We start from the raw sequence: 14,251 nt of genomic DNA on the forward strand, positions 1-14,251 counted from the left end.
AAGCATTGAAAATATTCAACTTGTGCAAAATGTGGCTGCACGGATACTAACTAAAACTAGATAATTTTATCACATCACACCAGTTTTGTCCGCCCTACACTGGCTTCCTATTCAAGCCCGATCTGACTTTAAAGTGCTACTCCTCACCTACAACATTTTAAATGGGCTTGCACCGCTCTATCTATCCAATCTCATCTCTCAATACTCGCCCGCTCGTGCTCTACGCTCACAAAATGTGGGGCTTCTATCAATTCCTAGGGTTAAAAATAAATCCGCCGGCCACAGAGCCTTTGTCTACCGCGCTCCCTACCTGTGGAACAAATTACCTGCCGTCGTCAGGGGTACCTGCTCTGTCGAAGCTTTTAAATCCCTGCTTAAGACCAATCTTTTCTCTCTCTCCTTCAACCTACCCTGATCTCACCTGGTCGGGGACTGACCCTTAGATTAATCTGTCTAGTTTAGTTAGGATGTCTATCTGCTCCCATGTCTGCTTTTCTGCAGACATGGGAGAACCTTTTAACCTCCGTCTCTGTCTCAGGGGGGACCCTGATGGAAACAAGACAAACGTCTTTCTCAGGTCTGCATCCCCTTAACAATTGTATGTATTGAGCCGTACTGTATTGTACCCATTCTGCAATCTGTTAAATAAAGTTTTCATTCATTCATTCATTCATTCATTCATTCATTCATTCATTCATTCATTCATTCATTCATTCATTCAACCGGTCCCATGGAACAGCCTCATAGCGTCTTCTGTCTGGCCTGCAGTGCTGAACCTTCCGAGTGGCATACGGCCCTGAGCTATTGTCTTGTATCTCATCCTGTATCCCCCCCCCTACACTCTCCACTTTGCACCGTTTTGATTCAAATATTTCAGATCAATGTACAGAATGCAGTAAAATAATAGAATATGCGTCACATGATGACGGTTGATATTCCAATCTGCCCTAAGCTATGTATACTTTGGTGTATTTCGGTTTACTTCAAGCGAAGCATGTAGCGTTGATTGCTACACTCTGAAAAGGTCCCAGAAAACCTAACTCTCAGGCTCCCCATCTATGGAAAACGTAACATGTGCTCTAAGGGAAGACCTAAACTATTTGAAGACATGAGGGGTTCCTTCGTGGACTTTATGAAGGACACTATCATGTGACACAATTAGAGTGTCAGAGTCTTCCATGATAGTGTCCTCATAAAGTCCACGAAGGAACCCCTCATGTCTTCAAATAGTTTAGGTCAACAACACACATTAATGTCCCCATGGGCCAGACATGTCTTCTTTAAACAAGTCAAGAAGAAACATCACAATGAGTCAAGAACAAAACAAGAACACCATAGAGTCCAACATTTTTAAATCGATTACCGAGTCAGACCCAGATGAGCCGGAATGCATGCCAAATCGAGAAGCAGGTAAGATTATCCACCGACATTTACAACAGAAATTGGCTATAATAAATTAGCACACACATCCCTTCTCCAACTAACTTTATTTATTTAAATGTTTCCTGTTAATTAATTAACATAAATAGCATGGTAATAATATGTAGGTTATTGATCAATGAATGTACTGATAAATTAATTTATATTACAAATGATACACCAGTAGAAGTCATGTTATTTCCTCATTGTCCTTGCTGTGTTGCCTGTCTGCCTAAAATAATTGGATTGAGGCAATATTTATTGTCAAGTGACTGCTGTGTGGGTTCTCTCATTCATAACAATGGAAGCGATACAATTCATTCGGTTGCCTGGCTTAAAAAAATCGCCCGCCGTGTGCATTGGACTTTAGGATGGACTTATTTATTCATCGATTTGGTCTTGATAGACTTACATTTTTCTGTTTTTGCAATGCTGAATGGGTTATTTCCTGAAAAATCAACTCTGGTGGGAACATTTTAGATGTCTGTCTGCAGCGTCAGATCATGTTTTTTTCTTTTTAACAGATTTGTAAATGAAATAAGCTGAAATGGGCTGAAACAGCCTGGCCAATTGGTTGATGAATTCTATGGCTATTGGTCGACTGGGAGTTTCTTTCGTCAAGGAGCCCAAATTGTCTATCACTATAGGAAACATAACGTTTGTAATGTCAATTTATCACCTCTTCTTTTTAGTATTATTTACATAATGATAGTAAGCTATACAAGTATAGGTTTGATGTTACTTATACAGAATAAATAAATATATTGATTTCTTATTCTGACTTCTGCACATCTGTGACTCAAGTTTTCATATAGGAACATTGTGGCTGTGATTACTTCATCGGAAAAGTATCATCAGAAGTCACAAGATTCTAAAGTGACATTGCCAACATGAACTGACCCAATATCTTATTGAAAAAGTACAGACGATGATCTGGCACTCACCAATCGACCACTTCTCATTCAGATGCCTCTTCGCGAGGCTGTGCACCAGCTGGATCTCGTAGTCCTGATCGCGGCTCCTTTTGGAGGCTTGGAGAACCTTCACACCAGTGGACAGCTTGATGTAGTCTTCGTAATAGTAGCCCCAGGCAGCCAGAGACAGCTGCAGTTGACTGTCAAACTGGGCAAGATCATCCAGATTCATACAACCCAGTGTCTTCAGTCTGCATTGGGAAAAATACATAAAATAGAAGTTCTGCTTTTAGGTAAATGATAATAGAAATAGAATTTTCACAGCCAAAAAACACTAGGATGACGGTAAGATATGCCTCCACATGCCTACTGACTGAGTGAGACTGCAGGCTTGAAGTGGGCTGTGGTCTATTGCGGACAATGTACTGTATGTCACCTTCACACAGCAAATATTAGTTGTTCACCTAACTGCATGCCAATAACCTCAATCTTATCAATGTATCAGTTAGGTTGTCAACAGCCGGCAGGGGAGTGAGATGATCATTTGACATGTTGCATTCAGCTACATCAAACAATAAAGGGTGGACCTATTTAACCTGCTGCGGTAAAACATTTTAACGAACACCGATAGCACTGTGTTAAGAGGCTCTCCTATTGTGTTGTGTATCCTGTAGTGTATTGTATCATGTAACTGTCTTTCATGTCTGTATAGGTGTATTCGCTCTGGTGGCAAACCATGTTTCCCCTCTGGGATTAAGAAATAAACCATACCATACCAATCTGCTAAAGGGGGATAGGGCTTCCTAGAGTTAACATCTGTTGTGTGACAACCATAAACAGACATCATGCAGTTGCTCACGTTAACACTGTATTACTACACTGCACTGTAATAGGTGGTAAAGAGTGGTACACTACACAGAGGTATGTAGTGCTTTGGAATCTGTGAAGGAGATGAGGTTTGTGTGTATGTTGAGATCAAAAGAGATCTCTCACTCTCAGGTGAAAACCGTCACGATCAATAAGAATGTGACGCCATGTCCTTCCAGGAATCTTTTCACAGTCCACATCAAACACATGACACACTAATTTACCTATCTCAAGCTCTGCCCTCTTTTCTTGCTCCTCCTCTCACAATTGTCGCTTCCCTGGGATAAAAGATAGGTCAACGGTTTGTTTTTCCACCAGTCCAACTCTGACCTTTTGAGACGTTGTTTGTATTGCGCAGACACGGATATAGGGCAAACAGGCAATAGTGTGTCTTCATACAGTTGACTGGTGCATATAGGTTACTCTAGCTGGAGCCTGAGATAGCATCTGCAGCGTTGCAGGATTTCCACTATGTTGCCAGTGCAACCGTCTCTATAGAATACCCATTACTGCAGTGACCCTCTCGAAACACTGCAGCCTCCGCGGCTCAATGTCAGCAAGCTCAGTCAGCCATGAATGGGGATGCTGCCCCCAAGTGGACAGAAAGCAAAATAACCATGTTTTTCCTCAAATAATAAAGACGTGGCCATAATCCGTTTTTCATTACATCGGTCAATGAATGCAGTTAAAAACAACAACACACTAACCAAATTCAGGAAAAATCACAGGCTACTCAGCCAGTGAGCAGTGGAACATATGTTTGTAAGTCAGATAGACCACCTGATGCTTGTGCATTATAAGACTGTGTGCAGGTGCTGAGGTTAAAACCCTCCATAGCGTATGTATCATAGTAGTGCTGAGGTTAAAATCCTCTATAGCGTATGTATCATAGTAGTGCTGAGGTTAAAATCCTCCATAGCGTATGTATCATAGTAGTGCTGAGATTAAAACCTTCCATAGCGTATGTATCATAGTAGTGCTGAGGTTAAAATCCTCCATAGCGTATGTATCATAGTAGTGCTGAGGTTAAAACCTTCCATAGCGTAATGTATGGTAGTAGCACTGAGGGTAACTTAAAACCCTCCATAGCATACGTATCGTATGGTAGTAGTGCTGAAGTTAGAAATGTCCATAGCATACGTATGGTAGTAGTGCTGAAGTTAAAAACGTCCATAGCATACGTATGGTAGTAGTGCTGAAGTTAAAAACGTCCATAGCATACGTATGGTAGTAGTGCTGAAGTTAAAACCCTCCATAGCATACGTATGGTAGTAGTGCTGAAGTTAAAACCCTCCATAGCATACGTATGGTAGTAGTGCTCCAGGCTCTGGGAGAAGAGCCACTCCTGGAAGGCAAAGTCTTGGAGCAGCTGGACGTGGGCCTCTGCGATGTCCCTCCAGCGCCACTGCTCCTTCACCACCCCCTCCTTCACCACCCCCTCCAGGCGAAACAGAACACTCAGACTCAGCTCCTCCAGCGACTGTACATCTATTACACACACACACACACACACAAACACATTATGATCCACAGGATCTCCACATCAATGGGCTTGCATATATAACCTCATCAGAATAGACTTATCAGCCAAACATGCCACACACTTCTGCACTGGAGTGTTTCTCACAGTATTTGAGGTTAGGCTACATGTGATGGTGGCAAGCTGGGACGGTGGCAAGCATGTAAAGGATCATTTACATGCAACACATAATTGATGTGTCGCTGCATCCCTTTTGTGGGCCCTTTTGATACTGAAGTGGCCCACCACAAATAAATGTATGTATATAGGTCCAATGAAATTCTCGATAAGCATTCAGTGCAAAACTAAATCATCAATGTGGTGGTAAAGCCCAAACAAATATCAGCCTCAATGCAATTGATTTCTTTCTCTGTGGGGCAAAGTGTAAATCAAATGATCACCCCCCAGTGTGTCTAATGTTTTAAAGTCTTTCAAACCTCGAGGGTGGCAGGTTACCCCGTGTAAAAGGCTGTCTCAAATAAGGACAGATCTCTCTCAACTGACCTTGGAACAAGTGCCTGTATTCCGAGAGGTTATGTCCGTGCAGCCATTCTTCGATCTGACTCTCTTTGCCTTTCTTCCAGCGCACTTCCCAGAAGAAGATCCACAAAGCCGAGGAAGATAGGAAGGTCAGCAAAAAGCGGTGGTCCATCAGACCATCTCCAGCCTTCAGTCAAGACTCCTCCGCTCTCACAGGAAGACCCAGCCTTCAGTCAGGACACCTCCGTTCTCACAGGAAGACCCAGCCTTCAGTCAGGACTCCTCTGTTCTCACAGGAAGACCCAGCCTTTAGTCAGGACTCCTCCGTTCTCACAGGAAGACCCAGCCTTCTGTCAGGACTCCTCTGTTCTCACAGGAAGACCCAGCCATTCACAAAGGATGTGCCAGTCTCAAACAAAGCACCCGATGATTGAAGACAATACCGTGTTTGTTCTTCAGAGGAAAACCACCTTGGGGAAAAGAACAATAATAATAAAATAAAAACAGAGAACACAGTTAACGTTGAACAGTTTTGTATTAATGGATATTCAAAACTATACTGAGACGATGTTATCTAATTGAGACAATTGAAATAGGCAGCAAGTGACTATGAGAGATTAAGGCTATCCTCCCAACCCAACTGCCAAGAAAGCATCAATATGCATGTGCCACCATGGAGCGTTATGTGTTGAGAGAGTAACATTACATGTAATCCACAACAATGAAATATGCATGGCCAACCTGGCAAGGGATCATAAAAGGCTTCATTAGCCACTAGTCATAAAAGTCTATGAAAACACGCTATGAAATAGGCCTGTCAAAACCGATATTCAAAACAATATAGCTGATGATAAATGATGACCTGTCTTGGACTACTAGCTCAGCTGAATAATACACAAATATAATTGTCTGAGCCCAACGTCCAACAAGAGCCATAATTATTTTGGCAACGCGGGCTGAGTTTATACAATTACACGTTACATTTCTTACTAGCAGAATCTCCACACTGGTGATCTGTCGCTTGCTGCAATGCTAGCCAGAAGCTATAAGCTAATAAGCATCACTTTACTATACCAAGCTAAACCGATGCCAACATTAGTTTAACGAGCTAGCTATCAATGTCAGCGTAATTATTCAAAGATGATGCACGAAATAGTGTGTGACACTTGAAAGCCAAATAGTAAAGTGTTCGCGAAATACCACAAAAAAATAACGCACATCCTTAAAAAACAATTATGCAGCAAAATGTTAAAGAAATATATTTTATTCCAATGCTATCCAAACACTGTACCTTCGCCTGCTAGCCCGTTAGTTAGCAACCGGAACAGACGCAGGGATTGTGTCGCGTGTTGATGACGTCAGTCAAGTAGTAGTCGTCGTGTCGCACGAGGGTGAAAACGGCGTTCGTGATTTCAGCTGTTGTTGGATTTAAAACATGGTAATTTTCATTTCCAAATGTATCAAACTTGATTTGGCTACTGCAATGTCTGATGTCTGTTTGTGTAACCTTGGTATCGTGTGTAACGTTATTGTTGACTGGGGGTGGGAACTAGTATGCTTTGCTAGACCAACTCCAACTACTACCCAACGTTAGCTTGTTGGCTAGTTAGTAACGCGTTACCACCAGCGAAAACACAATTCACGTGATATTCTAGTAGCTTCGTATAATTCAAACAAAGCTGATTATTTACACACTAAACAACGCTAGCTAGAGGTCCTTGTTCCTGTATCCTTCGAAAAATAACACTGTCTGTAACACTACCGTGATGTCCACAAGCTCCAGAACGTGTAAAAATGCTAGTCTTACGTCAGAATCATCTGTTACCGGTTTTCACACTTGTTGTTAATGCTGCTAACAGCACTAGGCGGATTTGTCCAAGGTAATATGAATTGTAATTAAGAGTGCTCCTCCATGTGTTCATTTCAGGCGAAGCAGAAGACGAAGAACTTTGCTGCGATGAAGAGAATGATCAGTCTGAAAGATCCGAGAATGTGAGTCACAAACACACTTGTCTTCAATTTCAAGTTCTGATAGCCCTGGCCAAGCTCATTCAGAAGCTCTTTACATGTGTCTGCTTTAGCTCCAATAAATGATACTACTCTCTAATACTAATCTGAAACTTGAACTTGGTTGAAATATTTTGAAATATGTCTTGTCTGTTTAAAAAAATACACCACCCATTTTAAGGAGCCAATCTAATCTTACAGTTTGGGAGTAGGGATGTTCGATCTTGGCTTTTTTACAGATATTGTCCAACTCTTAATTTCTGATACCAATATCAACCGATACTGATATATGCAGCCCCCCCCCCCCCCCCCCAAAAAACGGAATAATTTCAGGTAATTAACATTACATATCTCTTGTTGTGGAATTAACACAACAGTATGCATACTTTTGACAATAAATAAGGACACTTTTTATTTTTTTTTGATCCACTTTTTCTCCCATTTTCTATATTTTCTCCCATCCCAATTTCGTATCATCCAATTCAACCCTCCCCTGTCACGGACGCTGTTTCTTGCCTCCCACAAGCAGGCTGCAATGTGGACTAAGTCATACATAGCACAAGTCCCCTCCGGTACTTGAGGTAACAGCAGTCGCATCTTTTCACCTGCGCAGCTCGATCTCTCAGTGGCGAGGAGTAACGCGTGGGAGGCTCACGCTGCCCCCGACACTTCCTGATTCTACTGCGCAGGCGCACCAACCGACCTGTAGGAGTCGCTGTCCACAACGCCCGATCCCCACCCATCAGTTTCCCACCCACTAATACGGCCAATGTGTATTAGTACGGACGACCAGCTAAACTGAAAGCAAATGTGGAGCGCTGGGCTCGAACTGACGAGCCCAGTGTCTCCAGCATTTAGTGGCGAGCGCCTTGCCCACTACGCCACGTAGCCGCCCTATAAGGACACTTTTTAAAAGTTGTTAGCCAATTATTTCACCATCCAGTATCTAAAAATAAAATGTGTTGATCAAATTATTATTGGATGCACTGATTTGGCATCTCTGATAGGCTTATTTTTTTTCTTTTTTTTATAATTATTTTTTAGCATTTTTACAGCTTTTTATTGGCCACGCAGGACCGACAGAGGAGAGGGCGAACGGGAGGAGAGGTGGGGAGGACATGCGACAAATAACGACGGGAGCTAGGATAGAACCCGGGTCGGCCGCGTAGGTGCGCGAGGCACTATGGTATGCGCCACGAGGGCGCCCCCTCTGATAGGCTTCTTTAAAATCAGATCAGTGGAGTATCTTAACACTTTCTCCGCCAAAAACGCTTTACAGCGATGTTGACCGCCAGACCGAAGGACATCAATACTTGGAATGGCGATCAAATAATTGGAATATTCTTTTCGGGGTACATCCTAGTCAAGGTAAGGGCTATATATAGTATCAATCTTGCGTTGATCCAAGAATGTTTTCATTGCGATCCGAGCGTATGTGTGTAACGCTAGTCCATAACGTGTTCCGTTGGTGACGATCAAAGCATCGAAAAACGACTCCCACCCTTTCATGCATTCATGATGGAACATATGCATTTGATTTTTTAATTGTAGCGTATGTAGGGACAAAACGCCAATGGATTTAGTATAATACACATTTCGGCTTATAACCTCTCAGGAATTGGCCCGGATCATTCCGAAATAACACTCATATTCACCACGGTATAATAACGGGAACTTATGGATGGAAAATGTATTTCTTTTTTGCATCTTGACCGGAAGAAACTCAGTGTCAAATGACTATAGTATCCATTGTATCCATAGCTATAATATAGAATATAGTTATAGCTCTACAAACAAGGTGACGGACTCCATTAGTTTAATGGGTGGCCTCGCATAGCCGTCGCCCGGAAGAGGAGTGGCACAGAATGTGTTAAGACTGTAAATGTTATTGATAATATTAGACATGCCTTTTTTTTCCTATAGCAGTGTTAGTGTGTAAGCTCCATGTTTGTTTTCCTAGAAAGGAGAAGGACCGCGCTAAAGGTAGAAACAAAATGAAGAAAAAGGATCCATCGGAGCTCAAGGAGAGAGAAGTGTAAGTTGACTAATGTTACCATAGAACCGCAATGTAGAGAGAAGTGTAAATTGACTAACGTTACCATAGAACCGCAATGTAGAGAAGTGTATAATGTAACCATACCATAATGTTAGTATAATATAGACTATGTTACCATAGCAATGTAGAGAAGTGTAAGTTGACTAACGTTACCATAGAACCACAATGTAGGGAGAAGTGTAAATTGACTAACGTTACTATAGAACTGCAATGTAGAGAGAAGGGTAAGTTCACTAATGTTACCATAGAACCGCAATGTATAGAAAAGTGTGAGTTGGGTGGTCAGGTGGCGTAACGGAGATTGCGTTCGTCACCAAACCCCGGAGCGGCTAGATTCGCCTGTTCGAATCCAGCTCACAGCTCCGGGGTTGTCACCAGCTTGGCTGGCCGTTCACACTAATACAATTGGCAGTATTAGAGGGTGGGAGAAGCTGGCGAGGTGGGTCCGGGTCGTTGTAAACAGCGACTCCTACAGTTCGGTCGGGGCGCCTGCTAAGCGCGGATAGGACTTGAGTGGGATAGTGTGATCCTTCCACACGCTACGCCCTCTCAATGAGAATCCGCGCTGCCAGGTGAAAAGAAGCGGTTGATTGGCTGGACGTGTGTCGGAGGAAGCACGTGATAGCCTCCACTCTCTCCCAGACCGACTGTGGGGGGTAAGTGCGCAGCGACCAGGAAGGGGATTGGGAATTGGCATAACGACTAACATTGGGATGGGAGAAAATCGGAGGAAAATGGAGGGGGGAAAAGATAAAAAAAAAAAAAAAAAAGTGTGAGTTGACTAATGTTACCATAGAACCACAATGTAGAGAGAAGTGTAAATTGACTAACGTTACCATAGAAGTTGACTACCATAGAACAGGAATGCATTGACTACCATAGAACAGGAATGTAGAGGAGAGGGAAGTGAAAGTTTGACTACTATAGAACAGGAATGTATCGACTACCATAGAACAGTAATGTTGAGCACTTTAGATGCTCCTCTACAAAATATTAGAACGGATTGTCGCATCGCAACTCACTGACCATCTATCAAGTAACAACCTTCACAAATCTTTTCAATCTGGCTTTAGAACCTTCCACTCCACTGAAACGGCGCTTACTAAAGTATAAAACAACCTACTGCTTTCTCTCTATTCTAACTTGACCTATGTGCTCTTACTGCTTGACCTCAGTGCAGCCATTGACACAGTTGACCACTCCATTCTTTTTAGTCGGCTTGAGAATCACGTTGGCATTCAGGGTCAGGCACTCTATCTAACCAATAGAACACAACACACTATGTGGTGTGGTCTATAATGATTTAACATCCGATACCTTCATACTGCAATGCAGTGTCCCACAAGGCTGTGTCCTGGGCCCTTTGCTATTCTTCATTTATATGCTACCCCTCAGTGATATTATACCCATTGAGGCAATTCGTTGTGATTTCAGGCTATACAAATACATTTGATTTGATTTTAAGTGTAAGTTGACTACCATATAACATGAATGTAAGTTGACTACCATAGCACAGGAATGTAAAGGAGAGAGGAGAAGTGTATTTGTTTGGGCCTGCTACCCACACGGTTAGCTGTGTTGCTCATTCCACGAATGCATGCTCCTTACAAGTTGTACCTTGTAAAGGTGACTAATCAGGCTTTCCAACGATATAAAATACAATATTAATTGGTATTATTAAAGGGGAGGAATAATCAACCGAAATAACGTTTCCAAACTTCTTTTGAGGAGTTTAGTTGACTACCATAGCACAGGAATGTAGAGAGAGAAGTATAAGTTGACTACCATAGAGCAGGAATGTAAGTTGCCTACCATAGAGCAGGAATGTAGAGGATAACTTATTTTTTCTCAGAAGATCCTATTATGAAGCAATTACTGTAACAAGTGCATCAACAGTTTTTAGTTTTTTTGTTCAATGAGTACTTTGGAGCCACATTGGTTCCCGATCATGCATCGATCCTGACCTTACAGATCCTGTAGGTGCACATATACATGCATCGATCCTGACCTTACAGATCCTGTAGGTGCACATATACATGCATCGATCCTGACAGATCCTGTGTAGGTGCACATATACAATACATGCATTGGAATGTAAACTGTTGTCGCTGTTCCTTTTTGCTCTCTTCCTGCAGGTCAAAACATCCTTCATGTCTGTTCTTCCAGTACAACACTCAGCTTGGACCACCGTTCCACATTCTGATTGATACCAATTTTATCAATTTCTCCATCAAGGCCAAACTAGACATTGTGCAGTCGATGATGGACTGCCTTTATGCTAAATGTGAGTATCTGTCTGTCACTATAAATGCGCCCTGTTAACCGACTACCGTTCAGACCAGCTCGTTTTGTCATCTGGTCTATTTTCGCTGCAAGCGCCTCTTCATGTGATTGGAGCAGAGGAACAGAATGCCTATGTATCCAATACCAGTGGATCCCTAATTGTCACATATGACCCATTTGTACAGTTTATAGGTGCACTGTACAGTTTCAGGGGATGGCCATTTGTTTACATTTGTAAGTAGTTACGTACGGTATTCACCATGCATGTAATTATTAGAATCTTTTTGTCATAAATACAAACTAAATCATTTTCGGCACTGAACCAAATGTAAGATACTTCTTTGAAAGTTTGTAAACAAAGATGCAGGCCCTGCCATTGTATACAACCACAATGCAACAGAACCTTCCAGGCAATGTTCCAGGGACCCAGTTTTCCTCTTGAGGACAGTTTTTGTTTATTTGTATGAAAATGTGCCTCAGAATCTTTCCACTTCTGAGTTTCACATTTCTACATGGTGCATTTCTTTCAAGAGGAAAAAAACTTGTTGAAATGGTTTTACCCATTTGTGTTTTACCTTTACCGTTTTTTTTTTTTTTTTTTTTTATCAAGGCATTCCATACATCACAGACTGTGTGATGGCTGAGATTGAAAAACTTGGAATGAAGTACAGAGTGGCGCTCAGGTACAAGCTACTAATAAACATGCATGCGCACATGGGACAAGTCTCTCTTTATGGATGATTTGATGTTGGTGTAACAAATCAATTATTTTTGTCTATGCAGGATATCGAAGGATCCACGGTTCGAGCGTTTGCCGTGCACACACAAGGGAACATACGCTGATGACTGTTTGGTCCAAAGAGTGACCCAGGTAATTAACTTGGTATGGAGGGTTCTGTGGCTAGAAGGAGGACACACAAGATTGTTAGGGAGGGTTCTGTGGCTAGAAGGAGGACACAAGCTGGTTATAGAGGGTTCTGTGGCTAGAAGGAGGACACCAGGTGGTTATGTAGGGTTCTGTGGCTACTGGCTAGAAGGAGGACACAAGATTGTTATGGAGGGTTCTGTGGCTAGAAGGAGGACAGGACACACACACGATTGTCAGTGTACACCACAGGTTGTTGAACCTTGTCCAAAGCTTGTAAATCCAAACTGATTGTTTATCAAATGGGCATAATGGAACAAACATTTTTTGAGTAAAAATGTATTCTCCTAATTGTGCACAAATGTTAATATGTTACATTTGATAAAAGAAATGCATTAAAATGGCAAGTTAGACTGCACAGGGCATTTTAGTGTCAGGACAAATTGCATTACCAGAAATATGAACTTCTGAAAAGTCTAAATAGTGTATGATATATCTTTAGTACTGAATAAAGATAAATCGAATTCTGACGCTTTGGCCTGGTAATTCAATGTACTATTTCAATAATCCAATTTTAGTCTTCAAAGTTGCCTTCACTCCCAACATTAGCGGTGTTGATGAGCAGCCACTCTGTCTTTGCATCTCCATGCAAAGATAGATATGTCCTGTTCATAATCCTGTATTAATTACACACCCTTATGAAATGGTGGTAATTACCGTAATAGCAATACATTTATCTGATTTCTCAATGTGCAGATACTTTCACGTCTTGTAAATGTTTGGATGGATACTAATAGAAAATTAAAAATTGAATCTTCCACAGCACAAATGTTACATCCTGGCTACTGTGGACAGAGACCTGAAGAGGAGGGTGAGGAAGATTCCTGGTGTGCCTATCATGTACATCTCCAACCACAGGTAAAGCTCTCTAATCAGTATTGAACAAATAAAGAATATATGGTCAAACTAAAATGTTGTATGCAAAAGAATATTACACATGGCGACAGATTTACCAGTGTCTGACAATATCTAACCCTAACTAACCGTACTGTCATGCACTTGTCCTAATAAACTAACCTATACTGTAACACGCAACACTTTGATGAACATTGTTACTCAGCTGATAGAGTTGTACCCTTCCTGATGAGTACATTTAGGGCATACAGACCCTCATCTGCACCTTTGATTACACCATTTACTTTATCATATTCTCAATCATCTCAGTTAATTATATTGTTTACAGTTTATTTGTATCTTTACTCTAATTGTATTGCCTATATTTATGTCTTTCTACTATTACCATGCCCATACGTGTACCTCCCCTCTCCCCTGCTGCTATGACACCTGCATTTCCCCAAGGGGATCAATAAAGGAATATCTTGTGTTATTTGAGACCTACATCTCTTGAGAATGTATTACCATAATGATTGTGTGCTCTGTTACAGGTACAATATCGAAAGGATGCCTGATGACTACGGTGCTCCAAGATTTTAAAATGTGTTTAGCTGAACTGTGCTTGTTATTGTTATGTGCAACTTGCTTTTTGTTTATATATATTATAAAATATCAATATTTGCCGTTTAATTCAAACAGCACAGTGGATAAAACTGTTTTGCTCCAAGTTTAATAATAAATAAATACATAAATAAATAAACCCGTTTTGTCCTTGTGTTGGGAATGCAAGTTAATTTCATCTTTGAATAAGTAATTAAGAGTGCATAGTCTCCAATTTGTCCAGCATCCAACATTTCTAAGCCTAGTGTAGGTTATTGATTGATTGATTGTGTATTGTCGCAGTGAAAAGGGTTAACCGTTTGGTAGGGCGGCAGTGAAAGGGTGAA

At 41.5% G+C, this 14,251-nt stretch overlaps 2 protein-coding genes across 4 annotated transcripts in view; one reads left to right on the forward strand and one right to left on the reverse strand.

Annotated features, from left to right (window-relative positions):
• arel1 (apoptosis resistant E3 ubiquitin protein ligase 1) overlaps nucleotides 1-5,663 on the reverse strand; it is a 45,328-nt gene extending 39,665 nt beyond the window's left edge. For 2 of the 3 annotated variants that reach the window (XM_084310605.1, XM_084310604.1), the window contains exons 1-3: nucleotides 5,224-5,663; nucleotides 4,505-4,688; nucleotides 2,364-2,584 (exon numbers count right to left, since the gene is read on the reverse strand). In XM_084310605.1, the coding sequence (XP_084166731.1) occupies nucleotides 2,364-2,584; nucleotides 4,505-4,688; nucleotides 5,224-5,371 (553 nt within the window). In that variant the 5' untranslated portion in view covers nucleotides 5,372-5,663. Of the gene's footprint in view, nucleotides 1-2,363; nucleotides 2,585-3,424; nucleotides 3,515-4,504; nucleotides 4,689-5,223 lie in introns of those variants that run through there. The other variant, XM_084310606.1, reaches the window with a different exon arrangement.
• Nucleotides 5,664-6,562: 899 nt separating this feature from the next.
• fcf1 (FCF1 rRNA-processing protein) lies at nucleotides 6,563-14,064 on the forward strand. The gene is made up of 8 exons (XM_084310616.1): nucleotides 6,563-6,637; nucleotides 7,127-7,191; nucleotides 9,167-9,241; nucleotides 11,398-11,546; nucleotides 12,156-12,228; nucleotides 12,329-12,416; nucleotides 13,234-13,328; nucleotides 13,856-14,064. Exons 1-8 carry the CDS (start codon nucleotides 6,635-6,637, stop codon nucleotides 13,902-13,904), a joined length of 597 nt encoding a protein of 198 aa, XP_084166742.1. The 5' UTR covers nucleotides 6,563-6,634; the 3' UTR covers nucleotides 13,905-14,064.
• Nucleotides 14,065-14,251: the final 187 nt, after the last annotated feature.

This window comes from Notolepis coatsorum (genome assembly GCF_963971535.1).
Source record: "Notolepis coatsorum genome assembly, chromosome: 3".
NCBI classification, from domain to species: Eukaryota; Metazoa; Chordata; class Actinopteri; order Aulopiformes; family Paralepididae; genus Notolepis; species Notolepis coatsorum.

Coding starts and splice junctions, on each gene's coding strand:
- fcf1 (XM_084310616.1), top strand. Junction 7,192..9,166: donor AGTCTGAAAGATCCGAGAAT/GTGAGTCACAAA, acceptor TTGTTTTCCTAG/AAAGGAGAAGGACCGCGCTA. Junction 11,547..12,155: donor GGACTGCCTTTATGCTAAAT/GTGAGTATCTGT, acceptor TTTTTTATCAAG/GCATTCCATACATCACAGAC.